The 16,930-nt window shown below is 42.0% G+C and overlaps 1 protein-coding gene across 7 annotated transcripts in view; it reads right to left on the bottom strand.

The window, feature by feature from the left end:
• The window catches only part of megf11 (multiple EGF-like-domains 11), a 130,546-nt gene that overhangs the window by 48,010 nt on the left and 65,606 nt on the right, over nucleotides 1–16,930 (bottom strand). For all 7 annotated transcript variants that reach the window (XM_054776593.1, XM_054776595.1, XM_054776598.1 and 4 more), the window contains 3 exons: nucleotides 3,078–3,324; nucleotides 2,868–2,988; nucleotides 544–680 (listed from right to left, as the gene is read on the bottom strand). In XM_054776593.1, coding sequence (XP_054632568.1) covers nucleotides 544–680; nucleotides 2,868–2,988; nucleotides 3,078–3,324 — 505 coding nt within the window. The remainder of the gene's footprint in view (nucleotides 1–543; nucleotides 681–2,867; nucleotides 2,989–3,077; nucleotides 3,325–16,930) is intronic.

Raw genomic sequence — 16,930 nt, 5'->3', positions numbered from 1 at the left:
ACTAAAAAGGTCTGTGGATTTCAATGAGACCTTAATAAAAACCCATTACTTATAATGAATGAACAGAGCCCAAACAGCATGTAGTCCACCGTGTGATCAATGGGCGAACTGGGAGTTGGGAGGGATGAAGGGCTGGAGACACAAAAACTCGACTGGTCAGTATGAAGTATGAGATTAATTAAACATTAACAACACTATTGAAAGCTTCCAGCTCACCTTGAAATGGAGTAATGGCTTTTTTATATCTTATATTTTATATCTTTTTATATATATATATAACTTATTTCACCTGAGAATTGACTTATTCAAGCGTTTCCTTTCTCTTTTAAAATAACAGGTTGGTGCCTCATTAGGAAGTCAACAAAGAGAATAGGCCAGTGAGCGACTTTACTGTGTGTGTAATTGTCAGCAGGAAATGGTCTCTCTTTGTGTGGAATATCAATAAATTATCCCACTGTCTGACCTACATGCAAAGTGGCTGTACTAAACATCACTGTGCACATTTGTGTGTTAAATTGAGCCATTTGGATGTCATGTGTGTACCTGCGGCCGCTGAAGCCATCTGCACACCGGCACTGGCCTGTGATGTAGTCACACAGGCCGCCGTTGCGGCAGGAACAGTCTTTGCTGCAGTTAATGCCGTACTTGCCAAGAGGGCACGGCTGGGCACAAACAGAACCCTGTGAAGAACAGGAACGTTTGAGATACATCATCAGATTCACATAAAAGATAGACAGAAAGCACCTGCACAGACTGACGGCTTCATTACTTCCTACTCGCTTCAGGGATAATTCATTTGTTTCTTAACTATATTTTCTCCTATTTCCCACTTAGAGGAATTGTAATATCACTGAAAACATTTGGAAACTTGGAACTTTTGACACAGATGTATGATTTATTGTCACTTGAATCTAAATTCATCATTACAATGATGTGAAATGTGTGCAGGTTGTGCCGCTACCAGATGAATCAAAAAAAGATGTGAAAGCACTTGGATGAAATTTGGTGCGTTGCTATGACCCAAGGACAATGTCATTATCTTTTGATGATCTGATCCTGGATTCTGCTGCTGATCCTAATTAATTTTTACCATGGCAGGTAAAATTGGGCTCTACTGAGTTTCTTTTTAGTTATAACTCTTTTGGACCATTGTGCTCTATAATAACCATCCAGCCAACCATTTTCTATGCCGCTTATCCTCACTAGGGTTGCGGGGGCATGCTGGAGCCTATCCCAGCTGACTTCGGGCGACAGGCGAGGTACACCCTGGACTGCTCACCAGCCAATCGCAGGGCACATATATAGATATATATAATAAAAAGTAATAAAAAATAAAGCCAAAGAACTAGCTACATTTCCATGTCAATAATTAGACCGCTACACTGTTTATGTCTTTCACTTTCAGAGGTAGTTATGTGGACTGATGTGTAAAAGAGTTTTGTGACTTCTGACTGTTGGTGAATGTGACATGAGCCCTGACTGTGTGTTTGTGGGGGCCAGAGGAGGACGGCTGCATGCAGAGAAGACTGCTGAGTTTGCTGATGTTGTTTTAGTGTGGTTGGGCTAACAGTAGCCTGTTTGTTTTTGCAATAAAGAGACTGTTGATCCACCACCTCCTCCTCATTCTTACAAACGGGTAGACGTTATAATACAATCTTCATTCTTAATAATGGTCAAGCAACTGGAACAAGTAGGGGTGTCACGATAGCTCATGAGGCGAGACGATACACAATATTGGGTTCAGAAGAACGAGACACAGAAAGCTACAAGGAGAAAATATAGGACTGGACAAACTGACTTTTTATTTAACTGAGTCACAAAAGAGTGCAGGTACATGTTTTATAACTTTGCATGCATGACCTACGCATAATTTTTTTTTCCCTTGTCGTGTCCAGCCAATGGGGCAAATAGTAGGAATGCGCCGATAGATCGGCCACATCATGACAACACAGACATGACATGAATGTGCACGTAGGGTTGACAAGACCCGTACTGAGCCGACAAGGACCACACTTTATCCCGTATTGCCGTAAGAATCAACACTAGACTGTGAAACCTCCAATGGTTTCCGTTTGGCAGCTTGACACAGGATACGCCAATTGATGCTAGTCTGTTTGACGACTCCCTTGTCAAACCTATTGGTGTTCAACTTCTCTTGCATCGTTCTTTACACGCTTTGCCTCGCTGTCTGCAGCTATCCGCCTAGCTTCTCATCTTTGGACTCCAAATGTGACTTTTTACCACAGTGACCTATTTTAGCTGACTTCAGGCAAAAAGGGGACTACACCCTGGACTGGCAACAAGCCGATTACGGGGCAAGACACAACAATAGGAGTGGGACAAAATATTGTTATCGCAATATTTAATGATGAATTATCTATACGCTCCCGCCCCATATTGTTTTGTAAAAATTATTAAAGTTTAGCTGTTATAAATTTTTTTCTCTATTCCCCCTCAGAGTCACCATCTTGCATGTCATTCAGAAGGCACTCCTCGTGCTAGAGGGAAAAAAATGGGCAAAAGTCACAGAAGAAAAAATAGGCAAAGGGGCGCCATGGCAGACTTGAACGATGCTGTTAAACTGCAAGCATCGTTTAAATCAAGTGTGAGCTCACTTTGGCTTTTATAGCGTGGGTTGGACAATGCCGGATAAGGACTTTGCAGTGTGTAAGATTTGTCTCACTTCCTAAATTTCCATTCATATTAGCTTTGTTGCATTTTTAGAAATGTCTGACTTCCCTAATGACATAATGCCGGAATGAGAGCACGATGGACGGCACATTGGCCCTGGGTCTATCACATACTATGTAGCCATGTTCTCCTCTGCAGCCTTTTCCATAACTACCTCTGTTGTTAAAGTAACCTACCATCCACCCTGCAGGGCAGGAACAATCTCCGGTGATGTGGTGACACGAACCTCCATTCTGACAGGGGCAGCCTTGCTCACACTGCGGACCATGACTGCCATAGGGGCAGCGCTCGCCACAGCTGTCACCGCACAACAACATCCATATGTTTGACACGCAAAACTTGTGTTTGACTAACTCAGAAAATAAAAGTCAATTACTGGTACTCACAAGGCGCCCGTGTACCCTGGGGCACAGATGCACTCTCCGGTTTCATGGTCGCAAGTGGCTCCATTGAGACACTGGCACGGTAGTTGGCATGCCTTACCGTAGTAACCAGGCTCACAGGACTCCTCACAACGCCATCCTTGGTAGCCATCGGTGCAGACACAGGCTCCTGTGATGGGATTGCACTTAGCCTCGTTTTGGCACTGGCACCGATTGCTGCAATGTGGTCCCCAGTAGTCGCTCTCGCAGCCTGCAGGCACACAAAGATAGCATTAGACTGACTAGAGGACTCAAAAACTGATATTGCATCAGCATTTGAATATGTACAGGACAAACAAAAGTAATACAACATCTGGACTACTTCTTCACGGCAAGGACAATAATTGAGACATTTTCCATTCAATGCTTGATCCATGACCACCACTCTATCACACTTCATTGGGACAGACTGTGACCAACATCATTAATCCCTGACTTCACAAATGTTCTTCAAGTTACAAACTCCCACCCTTTTCCTCCCAGTAGACTGCAAAAGGAGACCTTCACCATATTTCACCTAATTTCAGTCCCTGTAGGTGTCCCAATACTTTTGTTTCCTTTTCAAAGGTGCTGAAGTTTACACAAGTGAAGCAAAGAAACAAACCACATGTGTGATATATTGTGGGTTAATAGACTAAAGTAAAGAGAAAAAAAGCCAACTGTGTCTGCAAGCTGTTCAAATGCCAAAGTCAGCAAAGAGGATGCAAAGATAAACAACCCATTATTGACAAAAATGCACACAGATTGTCAAGTGCTCACTTTTACAACTTTGCTAAACACTCTAATTGTATTTCATTGGCGTAATTGAGCAGACAATACCTGAGCGAGACAGCATTCATCTCCTGTAATCGCACACTTGGCTCTCCCAACTGCATTGTTATATTGACACTCTTGAAAATTGCTGCTTCACGTGGGCTCAAGTAAATAGTCTGATGACATGACCAAGTGGGGCCTGAGGGAGCGGTGTAAAACAAGCGCATTCCCCACATTGCACGAGTGACGGGCGTGTTTAGAGGCACTCAATAATCACACAAACTGCAAGCAAAGAGCCAATCCTTCAATGTTAAATAAACAGCCATTTTTTATGTGAGGAGCAATTGGCCCTGAGCGCAGGTTGTAGGCTATCTCGCAAACCTAATTGTTCTTGTGACAGACCATGGCTGATTTAAGTGATTGGTGTGGCCTTATGTGTTTCCATCAGTACCAGCTCTATTGCTCCATATAAAACCCCAGTTTGAGGTAATTCTCTGCAGCCTATTTGGAGAATATTCCACTATTGATTCTTCGCTGGCTCAGAGGCTAATGTTAAGATGCCACACAGTAGTCTTGTATGTTCTTTTTGCCAGAGGTGTGATCAGCCAACGAGGGAGCTCAATGAATGCCTATTCCATAGCTGTCACCCAAGCCTGTTTTTCCAGGCACACAGCAGGAAGATGATCACTGCCTTCACGGATGAAGACAGGTCCGAACAACGGGGGGCCGTGAAGAAACGGCTGACCGCTATTGCCTCTGCAGCTGCACAGACGGGAGGCCGCGTGGCTCATGGCTCGTATTGATTGGACATAATATGCTCATGACCTCAGATCTAGCATGTATAGTACCTGAAGGTTGAGCACCAGCCATGGAAAAACATCAGTCCATCCATCCATCCATTCATTTTTTATGCCGCTTATCCTAATTAGGGTCGCGGGGGTATGCTGGAGCCTATCCCAGCTGACTTCGGGTGAGAGGCGGGGTACACCCTGGACTGGACAAATCAGTCTACACCAGTAATTGTAAATGCATTTTTTATGATGCGTTTTAGCCATTTGGCATTTGGCGTTCTATATCTATCTATCTATAATTCTAAATATTATCTATAAATTTGACAGTGTGTTTTCTGGACTTTCTTCAGGCTTTTTATTTAAAGTTATTTCACCAACTGTTGCATCAGCCTGCAAAGACATTGGATTCATCTCATTTTTCTTATGTGCAACCCTCGTCATTCCCTGAAGTTCTCACGTCTTAAATGCAATCTGAGAATCAATGCGGATCCATGGAGGAGCAGTGAAAGGGAGGGTTTTTTTGGCCTTCTCCATGACACATAAAAATGGGCGTCCAACAATTTTACTCTAATAACAAATGTGAGGACTATACAAATATGATGAGGAGATCTTTGTCACACCCTGGCATTGTGCGTGACACCCAGATGCTGAGATCGGAGTGCATTGCAGTTAAAAAGTCTTGCTTTACAAGCATGTGCAAATAGCCACAGCCGCTGGAATGAATGCAAAAAGGCAAAAGTGACGGTGCAGCAAAAGTTATCAAAGCACCGCACAGAGAACAACTACACAGTAGCAAGAGTTGAAGTAGCGCAATGCAAAAAGCTCCAATCTGATTGTGTGTGTGTGAATGTAAATTTCCAACTATTTACAGTGAAACAACACAACACTAACAAAACGCAGCAAAATAAACATTAAAATGTGCAAAACAAAAAGCAGCATCCAGGTAACAGTTTTTTTTAGTCTTTAGTTGATTGGCATTCAGAAACACAATGTGCCTCAGCTTTGTTTCCTGCTGCTCATTCTCCTCACCTTTCCAGCTTGCGTGTGTGTGTGTGTGTGTGTGTGTGTAAGCTTCCCTCTCATTTTTGCTTAGTGTTGTCACATACAGTAGAGAATCACACATTTTCACCAATCACTCGCTGCTTTAACAGAAAAAATGACGAGGAAACGACGGCTCGTTCATTTCCAAGAACCGGTTTCCATCGCAAGAGACGGCTCTAAGAGCCGCTTCGTTCTCGACCGACCCATCACGAATAAGCAGAGGTGTGGACACGTGACTTGGTCAGACTCGAGTCACAATTTTGATGACTCTGGATTCGACATGACAAATCGTCAGACTTGCAACTTGACTTGGACTTTGACATCAGTGACTCGGGACCTGACTCAGACTTTAATAACTTGAAAATATTTGAGATTTTCAGATAGTGTGTTAAGTAAAATGTGCCCCCATTCAAAATGTTCAACTAACATGATCATTATTATGTCATTTCCAGGAAGACAACAAATTTGCCCACAGAATCTGCATTATTGAATGCATCTATTAACGTCCAGTCTGGTTTAAAAATAAACAGTGAGGGTGTTGGTTACATTTCTGTGCACTGACTAAATCCTGAATGCTAGGCCGGGACTCTTTTTCTGTGACTAAGTCTTGTCACACTGGTCTTATTAAAAAAAAAAAAAAAAAATTAAAAATGCATTCATTCTATTTGTAAAATTTAATAATGTGTTACAGTTTTCAAATTGCATTTTATTTGGTAAACACTAAACAGTGCTTATGACTTGTAAGGACTCAAAAATTTCAAGTTGATGGCTTCAGACTTGACTTGACTTATTTGTCTTGGCTTGAGACTTGAGATTAAAGACTTGTGTCTAACTTGAGACTTCCAAAACACACAAATTAGGAACAGCTGTTACCGGCAACTTCCTGAGACACAAGTCAAGGAACTCAAAACAAAACAAAACAGGAAACTAATGACAAAATAGAACTACAAAGCAGGAAATAGGAGATAACAACAAAGCAGTTCCAGCTTCCTCGCAGGGTGTGACCATCTCAATTGTTTACTTCAGAAACAATATCTTACGTTTTACAGCAACTTACTGTGCTATATGAAATAGTATTTGTATGACTCGTACATCTATTAATACTTATCAACTCAGTGGTCTAATTAGTATGTTCTAAAATGCATTTATGAAAATGATTCTATGGATGTCTTTCTATATTTACAGCTGCAACACGTGTCATTTGTTACAATAGAGAGAAGACGAGCTGTGATTTATCTCTCACTTCTCGCTCTTTGAGGAGAATCCAAGACATTTTCATTGAAGCCATTTTGTCATAGAGAGCTGTAACGGTGGCTCACCTATGCCTAATACACAGAACCCAGCAAAGTAGGGTATTAGCGTTAAATATGTGTGCTTTTGCACAGTAAAACAACACCCCACAGTCAAATAATTAAATGTGCTATGTCAGAACCAGCATCAGGTCATACTGGACAGCAACAATTGAATCCAGCACAACAGCGTGAGAGAAGAGTCTATGGTGTTAAACTTCATAACCCCGTCCGGGCATTGCAGAATACCCAGCTATGATACAATAAAGTATATAATTGCTAGGTTAATTTTGTCCCTGCACGGTGGACTAGTGGTTAGCATGTTGGCCACACAGTCAGGAGATCAGGAAGATCTCCTGCAAGCTTTTTAAAGCTTTATTTATATAAGCTATAAATAAACCGTTGGGCATCTCTGTGTGGAGTTTGCATGTTCTCCCCATGCGTGCGTGTGTTTTCTCTGGGTACTCCGGTTTCCTCCCACTTTCCAAAAACATGCATGTTAGGTTAATTGGTGACTCTAAATTGTCCATAGGTATGAATGTGAGTGTGAATGGTTGTTTGTCTATATGTGCCCTGCGACTGACTGGCAACCAGTCCAGGGAAAATATAGTGGAGTATTTTAACTTCACTTTTTTTTGTTTCACTTAAGATGCAGTGGAATCCCTTGGACCAACAGTAGAGAAATAGATATGACTCACCTTTGGTGTTAGTTTCTAGCCTCCACTTTGCATATTTGCACCTTTCATAAACTTGTGAGTGATTCCTACAGGGCTACAACGAAGCAAAATCAACTTTTCGACTGCTTATGAGCTCAACAAATGTTATCATTTGAAGTTTTAAAGAGTCTGTAGCTTGCAGTTAGAAGCCTCAGCACACACAGAGCAAAGCCCATTATCCAACTTCGCCCAGACGTCTCTCGATTTGCCCACATTGACAGCAGTTAACTGTCATTTAGGACTCAGAGCTGATGAGCTGCAGGCAAACACAGAGGACAGGAACGTGAGGACATCAGCTTCTGGAGAGCGCGGCTAAATTGAGTGACATGATGATTCCACTCCCTGATGGGTTGTTCCGTGCAGGCAACAAGCCTCAGAGTGTCTGAAACCAGAGAGGCTTACAATCCAACCCATTAACTGCACTGCCCCGGGTCAGGCTGCCTAACGATAGGACACTTTCACAAGCCGCCTTGCACTCTCAGCGCTCATATTGCATAACGGGGAGGATGTGGATAACCTCACATACGAGGGAGAAGAACAATCCCAAGGTGCTGGGTATAATCCCCTTGGCTGGAACAAACTAGATCGCATTGTGAGGAAGAAGCCGATGGCAAACTTCTCAAGGTGACGTCCAAAGAGCACGTTGAGAAAGTCGTCGTGTTAGCGCCATGCTTTGAAGTACGCTCAGAAGTCGGCATGATGAGTGGCCAGCTGCGGCGGGATTAAGACCAAACAACTTCCAGCAGGCTGACTTTGTTCACAAGCTTTCCTCAGCTTGGCCTCCTCAGCACACTGATTGACACTCCTCTAAAGTAGGGGGTCAGTGTGGGCCACAGAAAGTCGCCAGAAGCCTGTCAAAACTAAATTCAAAATGGATGAGTCAAGCTCTTTAAATGGAGGATGTTTATAAAACTTGCAAATGGTCACTTGCAGCTTTATATGAGAGCTTTTACGACAGTGGCAACTCAGTTAGCGTTCACCCCGGTTAGTGTGTGTTTTGGTTAACATAAAAAATGTATCCCACAAATTTTCCTCAGTTTGTGTGTATTCTCTGGTTAGCGTAAAGTATGTTGCACATCTTGTCATGTTATTAATATACAGTGTGAGTCCATCTGTATTCTTAATATATTTTTTATAAAAAAAAAATGTCCTTTGTTAGCATCCTATTAGCTAGCGAACAAAATGGCAACGTAAACCGGACGTTACGTCGCCCGTCCATGATCAGCAGGTGACTCTCAAAAATATTCACAAAACACGTTTTTATAGTTTTATAATTACAGTTTTACATGGATAAAGCAATTATAAATGCATATACCGTGAGATCCGGTGTATAAGCCCCTACTTTTTTCTCACGCTTTGAACCCTGTGGCTTATACAGTGATGCGGCTAATTTGTGGTTGTGTTCTGGTCTCACGACATCTGGTGTGCTTTGAAGCAGTCATTTTGCACTTAGTGCACACGCCCTCATCATGGAGAACGCGTGGAGAAGTGCATGTGATGCGGCTTTCAGGTTGAAGGCTTTTGCTCGGTTTTGTCAATGGATCTTGTCAGCGTGGAGTGGTGTTGGGAGGTCCACTGTCGCTGGCAGGTTTAGGGCGGCTGGACTGCTGCATGCTGGGGAACACAGCACAGGCTCAGTGGCTGATTTGCCTTGAGGAGGGGGTGGCACTGGCAGTGACAGTGAAAGAGGGTGTGATACTGGCGGGGTGTGTGGCGAGGTAATTGTCGAGCTGTTCGGTTCAGAGAGTGAAGAAGATGACTTTAGTGGTTTTAGTTCCCAGGAGAAGGACAAGGACAGCGATGACTTTTCTGGTAGGCTGCTGTTTAACTAGCCGTCTTACACGCATTGTTCGACACTGTGTGGAAAAAGCAATTATAGTTAAAAAAAATCTTTCTGTGTAAAACAGGGGTGTCTAAACTTTTTCCAACGAGGGCCACATAGTGAAAAATTAAAGGATGCAAAGGCCACTTTGATATTTTGTAAAGCAACGATCAGGGTTTTATGCTGCCAATTCCAATACTAATCATCCATGAGTGAGATCGGCCAACACCAATCACATGGATTAACTGTACATTTTAAAATTAATTTATGATGAAAAACAAGTTCCGAGCTAACCGCATTACTTGTTTTTTTAAAAACAAAATGTCACTGTGGTAAAAAGTGACATTTGGACTCTGCTGCCAATGTAAAGTACAGCCAGTGACAGTTAGGCAAAGCGTGTAAACAAAGATGCAAGAATACTCAAACGACAATAGGTTTGACAAGGGAGTGATCAAACGCGCTGGCATCGATTGGCGTAGCCTGTGTCAAGCTCAATACAAGACGCGTCATTTTGTTCATAGCCCTCCGTGACGCAGCAGACATCGGCAATCGTTTTTTTGTGATCGACTTTGAAAGGTGTTTATCGGCATACGCCGATCACATGTTTTTTACGGAAATCGGCCAATATTGATCGGTGGCCGATCAATTAGAGCATCCCTAGCTAAGACGTTATATATATTTCAAGAAAAATCTTGACTTTGTGATACAGGTGAAAGCCTATTATTAGTATCAACTTAGGTCTTTGCTCTTGGTTCCCCATTTTTGCTGTTGTAAATTAAAATTTTAAGAATGTGCCGCGGGCCAATAAAAAAACGTCTGCGTGCCACAAATGGCCCCCGAGCCGCACTTTGAACACCCCTGGTGGACCATCTTTCTGTGTACTAAATCCCGCAGCTTATAGCCCGGTGTAAATGTAAAAATCTTTTTTTCTCTTTAAATTTAGTGGCTGCGGCTTATATTCCAGTGCGCCTTATAGTCAGGAAATTACAGTAAATTACGAATGAAGGAGCTAAATGAACATTTCTGGTTACTTTTCACTTCACTTGAAGACTACTGTTCCCACGATGTGACAGCCAGACACCACGTGGACACCATTTTCCTGTTTTGTCATGAGTTATTTCCTGAATTCAATAGTGTTTCTCACCTTATATATCAAAATGCTGGTACTTGCAACTTTCTTTGGCTCTATTTGGGGTTACAGAATTGACATGAGAAACACTGCTGAATTCATGAAACTCATGTCAAAACAGGAAGGTGATGTCCGTGTTGATCTTTTTTTAAAAACTATCAAATAGATATGCAGTGGTGATTTAAAAAAAAAATTATCAAATAGATATACAGTTGCACTCAATACGATTTGTAATGTCATTGATAAATGATAACGCTAAATGATAACATGATAAATAAATGATTCATGATAAGTAGGCCGATAAAATCATAAAATCACAGTCACAGTCGTCACAGTAGTTTGTAAAAAAACATAAAACAAAAATTATTTAAATATATCAACAAATCTATTACTATAAATATTATATGACCATCAATGGAAAGTTTGTACATGAAAATACGTCATTCATTTTCTATGGTGCTTATCCTCACTAGTGTTGCAGGGCTATGCTGGAGCCTATCCCATCTGACTTTGAGCGAGAGTCAGGGTCACCAGCCAATCGCAGGGCACACATAGACAAACAACCATTCACACTCGCATTCTCCAATTAATCTAACATGCGTGTTTTCGGAATGTGGGAAGAAGCCGGAGTACCCGGAGAAAACCCACATACGGGGAGAACTTGCAAACTCCACACAGAGATGTCCAAATGGAGATACGAACCCACATCTTTCAGATCGCCTGACTGTGTGGCCAACATGCTAGCCACTAGGCTACTGTGCGGCCTAGTTTCGATAAAATCAAATAACTTACAATGTATGAAAAGTACAGTACATTTTGAATACAAAAAATATTTAATAATATTACCTACATACAATACTTATGTGCTAATTTAGCTTTTTATTTTTCATAATATCACAACATTATTCACCAAAAAATACAACCTGATTCTCATTATTGGCAGCTTTCATCTTGTAATAAGCTTTGCTTCTTCCAACTCCTTTTTGGTCATGTGGAATTGTGAATTGTATTCCAGCGTAACATGTTCAAAATAAATTAAAGCATAATATGATTATTTTATTTTATTTTACAATTCTGACTTTATTCTCTTTTTCTCTTTTTTTCGCTATGGTGTACGACACAACAATACAGCAGAATTTTCCCTTGAGGGATCATGCTCAGAATAGTAAATATCCATTTTTTTAATACAAAAATCTAAATGGAACTGATCCATCATTAATAACCAACTTTGCATTTACTGTTTTGTGACATCAAAATGAGTGTTGTATGTGATGTGGAGCTTGTGACAAATCATCCTGTTCTTGCCTTTTCTTCTACCAAAAGGTCTGAAATTACTGATCGCACCGCATGAGAAGAAATATTAAGGCACGTTATGATGAGACAGTTTTTTTCAAGTTAAAATCAATGGCACAATTCCTGCCATGCAAATTCCGCTGACACCACATTAGGCACTCTTCCTCTCTTTTTTTGACAATGAACTATTTGTTACGTGGAGCCATTCAATAAAGTTATTCAACATTCAGCCATTCATCACAGCACCTGAAATAAATCATGCAGACTAATAAAGTGAAGAGTTGACAGGACCTGTGTGACGGTCTTATGGGAAAAGTTATTGTGTAATGTCATATATTTATCTCAGTTTTGGTACATTTATGGCAATAAAAGCCAACACAGAACAGGGCCGTCTTTCTGCCCCATGCTTTATTAGTTTTACTTACTGATTCCTCTTTGTAAAACCCCAACATTTAATTTCTAACTAGTCCATTAAATAGCCATTAGGAGAGGGCAGGTAGTATATTTGAGGTAGTATGGCCCTTATCTACCCACAGTAGCTCAAGACTTCAAGAACACAGAAAGGGCATTTAGGATAATTTAATCTATGTGGGTTGAGCTGATAAATCTTAAGTAACTCTGATCAGACGCTGGTCAGCCAGGTCCGCGGCAAGGAAAGACACCATTTACTCCAGGAAGAGGTCTGAGCAGGTGTGGAGGAAGAGCTCGTAAGCAGGGTGGTGGGACTGTGGGCCGCAGGGAGCATGGACAAGGTGGGAGAGTGCACTGCAGCACAAGATCACCTGGGCAAACATCTTGCGGGCAGATTTCAATCGGGTCCGTTTCCTGGTGCAGGCTGTCTATGATGCATTGCTGAGCCCAGCAAACCTCCATATCTGGGGGAAGAGTGAGACGCCCTCCTGCCTTCTTTGCCCAGAAAGAGGCTCTTTAGAACATCTCCTCGGCTGCTGCCCAAAGATTCAACCTGATGGTTGCTATCGTTGGCGCCATGACCAGGTGCTTAAAGCAATTGCTGAGAGCTTAGCTTCAGCCATCAACAGCCATCAACACCAGCAAACCTCATCATGCTCCAAAACAGGCAGTTCCTCAAAGCTGAAGAGAAACCCCGGGTTCGCCCACAGTAAACAACAGGACTCCTCCACACGGCCTCTGACTGGCAGCTGCAGGTCGACCTGGGAAAACAGCTGAGGTTCCCACAACACATTGCAACAAGTCTCCTTCCAGACATGATCATTACTTCTGAGGCTTCAAGACATCTGATCATCCTGGAACTTTCGGTGCCCTGGGAAGAGCATCCTGAGGAAGCCAATGAGAGGAAACGTGTTAAGTACCAGGAAGTGGCGGAGGAGTACAAGGAGAGTGGCTGGAGAACCTTCTTTGAGCCTGTGGAAGTTGGCTGTAGAGGTTTTGCAGGTCATTCACTTTGCAAAGTTCTTAGTCGTCTGGGGATCATGGGGCGGCCAAGAAGAGGGCCATCTAATCCGCAAGTGAAGGCCACAAGGTGGCTTTGGATTAAGCGGGCTGATCCGTAGACAGCTACTGCGACGCAAGTCGGGACTTGATCAACCACTGCTGGGTCGTCTGGGCGAGGGTGTATGATGTTACAAGACCCGAAAACACCCAATAATCCCAGGATACATCACTGAGGATGCGTCCCAGTGCATCCATGAGATCTTTCTTGTATAGCGATCAAATGTGGAATTAAAACAGCCACACGTCTCTGACTGAAGCTGACACCGGTATAACCGAGGTAGGTTGGATTGCAAGGTGTGTGTAAAGCAGTTCATGTTCACTTCCAATAATGCCTTGCACACTGCCACTTCCATATTATACTGCAGTATCATTCATAGTAGAAATGCCATAGTTCACAGTCTGATTGGCTTCTGGCTGTCCTGTTCTTGTCATACTTTCTCCAAATGAGAAATCTCGTCACATTTTAATGCTTGACACCCCTGTTATATACACACTATATAACATTTATGTAGTGTATATAGTTTCATATTTAGTCTATGTTCTTTCTGTTATATATTAGTTTCATTACAGAAACCAAAAACATGTCAGGTGTAGCTTGGTTTTGTCAGTGATCTTTTTATGATCACTGACAACTTCTCTCCTGTTTCTGTGTGTGAGATGCATTCTAATGCAAGTGATAATAAATAATGCCGTGATTTAAAAGCAATACGTAAACACAACAACAGCACCCTGACAAATGAATTTGCAAGGATACAGGAGAATGTGCCAATAGTCATGGGGTGGTTCTGCTAGTTTGAAGAAGCAGCCTGCTGCAGCTTCTGTTGTTAGGCGTGTTGTTTGTCCTGCCTTAATTCATCTTTTCTGCGCCCCGGTGCGTTGCCATTCCCCCCGGAGGAAAGACGAGCGCTGGGCCAAGTTAACAACCTAAGGCAGAGACCATCTGAACACAATTGAATGCTCGGGCAGTTGAGTCCGAAGCGCGGCGCTCGCTCCCTCCTTGATAGCACCTCACAGGTGGAGGCGAAGAAACAAGATGTGACGGCTGCTTATCTGGATCGTTAGAAGTGATGAGTAAATAACTTAAGTCATTTAGGACGACGCCTTTCTGATTAAAAAAGTCAGAGCTGGCTGATATTGCAAAGTGGAACTGAGCATTTGTTCCAAGTTCTATTCAGGATGTGAAGTGCAGATCAATGCAGCAGGGCTTGCAGGTCTCTGCTGACTCTCTGCAGTGCATCCTCAGCAGGGTCATCAGGGTTACCAAGTCGAACCAGGCCGGGTCGTTTCAAGCTCAATTCTGAAACACTTGACGGCGCTTCAAATAAAAGCCTTTGTATTTTTTTGTGGTACCACAAGCAGACTGTGAAAAGACACAGTAAAGTCAACGCTTGCTCAACAGAACCTGACGCAGCTCATAAAAGCTTGTGGATCATCATATTGTTAAACTGTCTGTCGTACTTTTCAATTAATTTAATAACTTGCCCTGTGCTTTGTCCTACAGAGACCTTTTGCTTTCTTATAATACAACAACATCTAAAAAGCCTCAAGCACAAGATCCACGCTGTGCACACCAATACACAGTGACTGCAGTGCAATAAACAAAATCATGTTGGTGCTGCATGACACATACCAACCAAAAACACAATGTCAACCTGATAAAACCAACCCTTACTACTCCTAATTTGCAAACATTGATTTCCTTTTTTCAATTATTAATTCTAATTAGCATAGAGCCAATTGTGCCACGGGGCATTAGGAGTCAATATAAAAGGGGCCCGGTCAAAGCGTGAAGACTGATGTTCATTCATAGAATGTCGATAGGAGCGCTCCCATCTGGAGCATGAGAAAGTCAAAGAAGACAAAATTATTTTATGGACGGTGACTGTGCTGATAACACCAGACACCATGTAAGGACTTTTGAATTTATTTTTTGGTTAAATAAAGCAGAAAATGTTTTCTTTCTTTAGTTGTAAAAGGCCATAGATGTTGTTTTGATTGGGGTAAGTTATCAAGGTAGTTATGTAACAGGATTACTCAAAAACTAAGCAACTCTCACCCCCTACATGACACTGTTGTTTCCCTTAGCAGCTCCTTCAGCAGCAGACTGTTACACCCACGGTGTAAGAAGGAGAGGTTCCGCAGGTCCTTCATACCGACCGCTGTCAGGCTCTACAACACCTGCACCACCTGAACCATGTTGTAGCCACTATGTCACTATGTATTCTTTACTTGCGTATCTTGCTTGCTGCTGTAACAAGTGAATTTCCCCGCTGTGGGATAAATAAAGTACAAATACAATACAATACAATAGAGATGTGGCACACGTACCAAGGACAGTGAGGAATCGGGATAAATATGTGAACACAACCATTAATATTTACGCTGTGCTGTTTTTCTTCATCCACCCAATGCAAATTGCCGAGTCTGCCTGAACAAACAATCACTAATTTCTAGTTAGCTAGTTTGTCAGTTAGTGCGGCATGCACCCAGAATCAAAAATTGTTTGGCCCTGTCATCTTTAGCACAGTCCCCCCCCTTGTTGCGTTACATATACCAAGGAAGAACACATTCAATTTGGGTAAGGATCTGGGTAAGTACTGTACTAGTACTGTATGGGAATTGGGAATACAGCTAATTTTTTTTTTTTACTTTTCACCTTTATGAGTCACTATGGAATTCCACTTCCCAGAATGAAAATGCTTTGTGGCATTTTTTTTTTTTTTTAAAAAGGTCAACATTGTTTTCTTTTTGCTGTTTGAGTGACAATGGAGTTTGTGCCACCAAACCCCAGAATGTCAAATGATATGACCCGGTCATCTTAAGCAAAATCAACCTCCATCATGTCCCAGGAAGTGGGTCATTACCACGATTACATAAAAACTATGCAGCCATTTGCCACCAAAAATTGTGGAATTGTGGTTTATATTTACCGCTAATGGAAGAATTCATTAAATCTGTGTAAATATGTAGATACAGTCAGTACTTTTCACCATTTTGAGTCACTATGAAATTCCACTGCTGCCAAGAATGGTACATGACTAACTAATAAATAAACACAAATAAATGGTCTTGTACATATACACACCAGTGACGTGCGGTCAGAAGAGGCCCTCACCTGTCATCATCAAAAATACAAAAGCGAATAAGTAATAATGAATAGAATATTTGTCCATTTAACTGTATTAGAAATGTATTCTCTGTATGATTCCAATCGTTTTTAACATTTGCCTAAGTAAAAATCGCTGAATTTACACATTTCCTGATCAAATACGCAGTATAAACCTAAGGTGAGGCCACTGTGAGAATGGCTTCTTGGCTGCGCCTACTGTCTGAGTGCACACTGAGTTGGCTCATGGCGCCTGCCACTTTCTGTTTGTCAGCATGTCAGTGTTTATGCCATGTTGCAGAGGCTTTTAATACACACCTTGACTTTCTACAGCTTGTGCAATGTCTTTAATGTAAGTGTGGCGTCATTATTCTTGCTAATCAGACAATAAAATACCTAGAAAT

The sequence above is a fragment of the Dunckerocampus dactyliophorus genome, chromosome 5, assembly GCF_027744805.1.
Source record: "Dunckerocampus dactyliophorus isolate RoL2022-P2 chromosome 5, RoL_Ddac_1.1, whole genome shotgun sequence".
NCBI classification, from domain to species: Eukaryota; Metazoa; Chordata; class Actinopteri; order Syngnathiformes; family Syngnathidae; genus Dunckerocampus; species Dunckerocampus dactyliophorus.
This window is presented reverse-complemented; position numbering and strand designations above follow the sequence as displayed.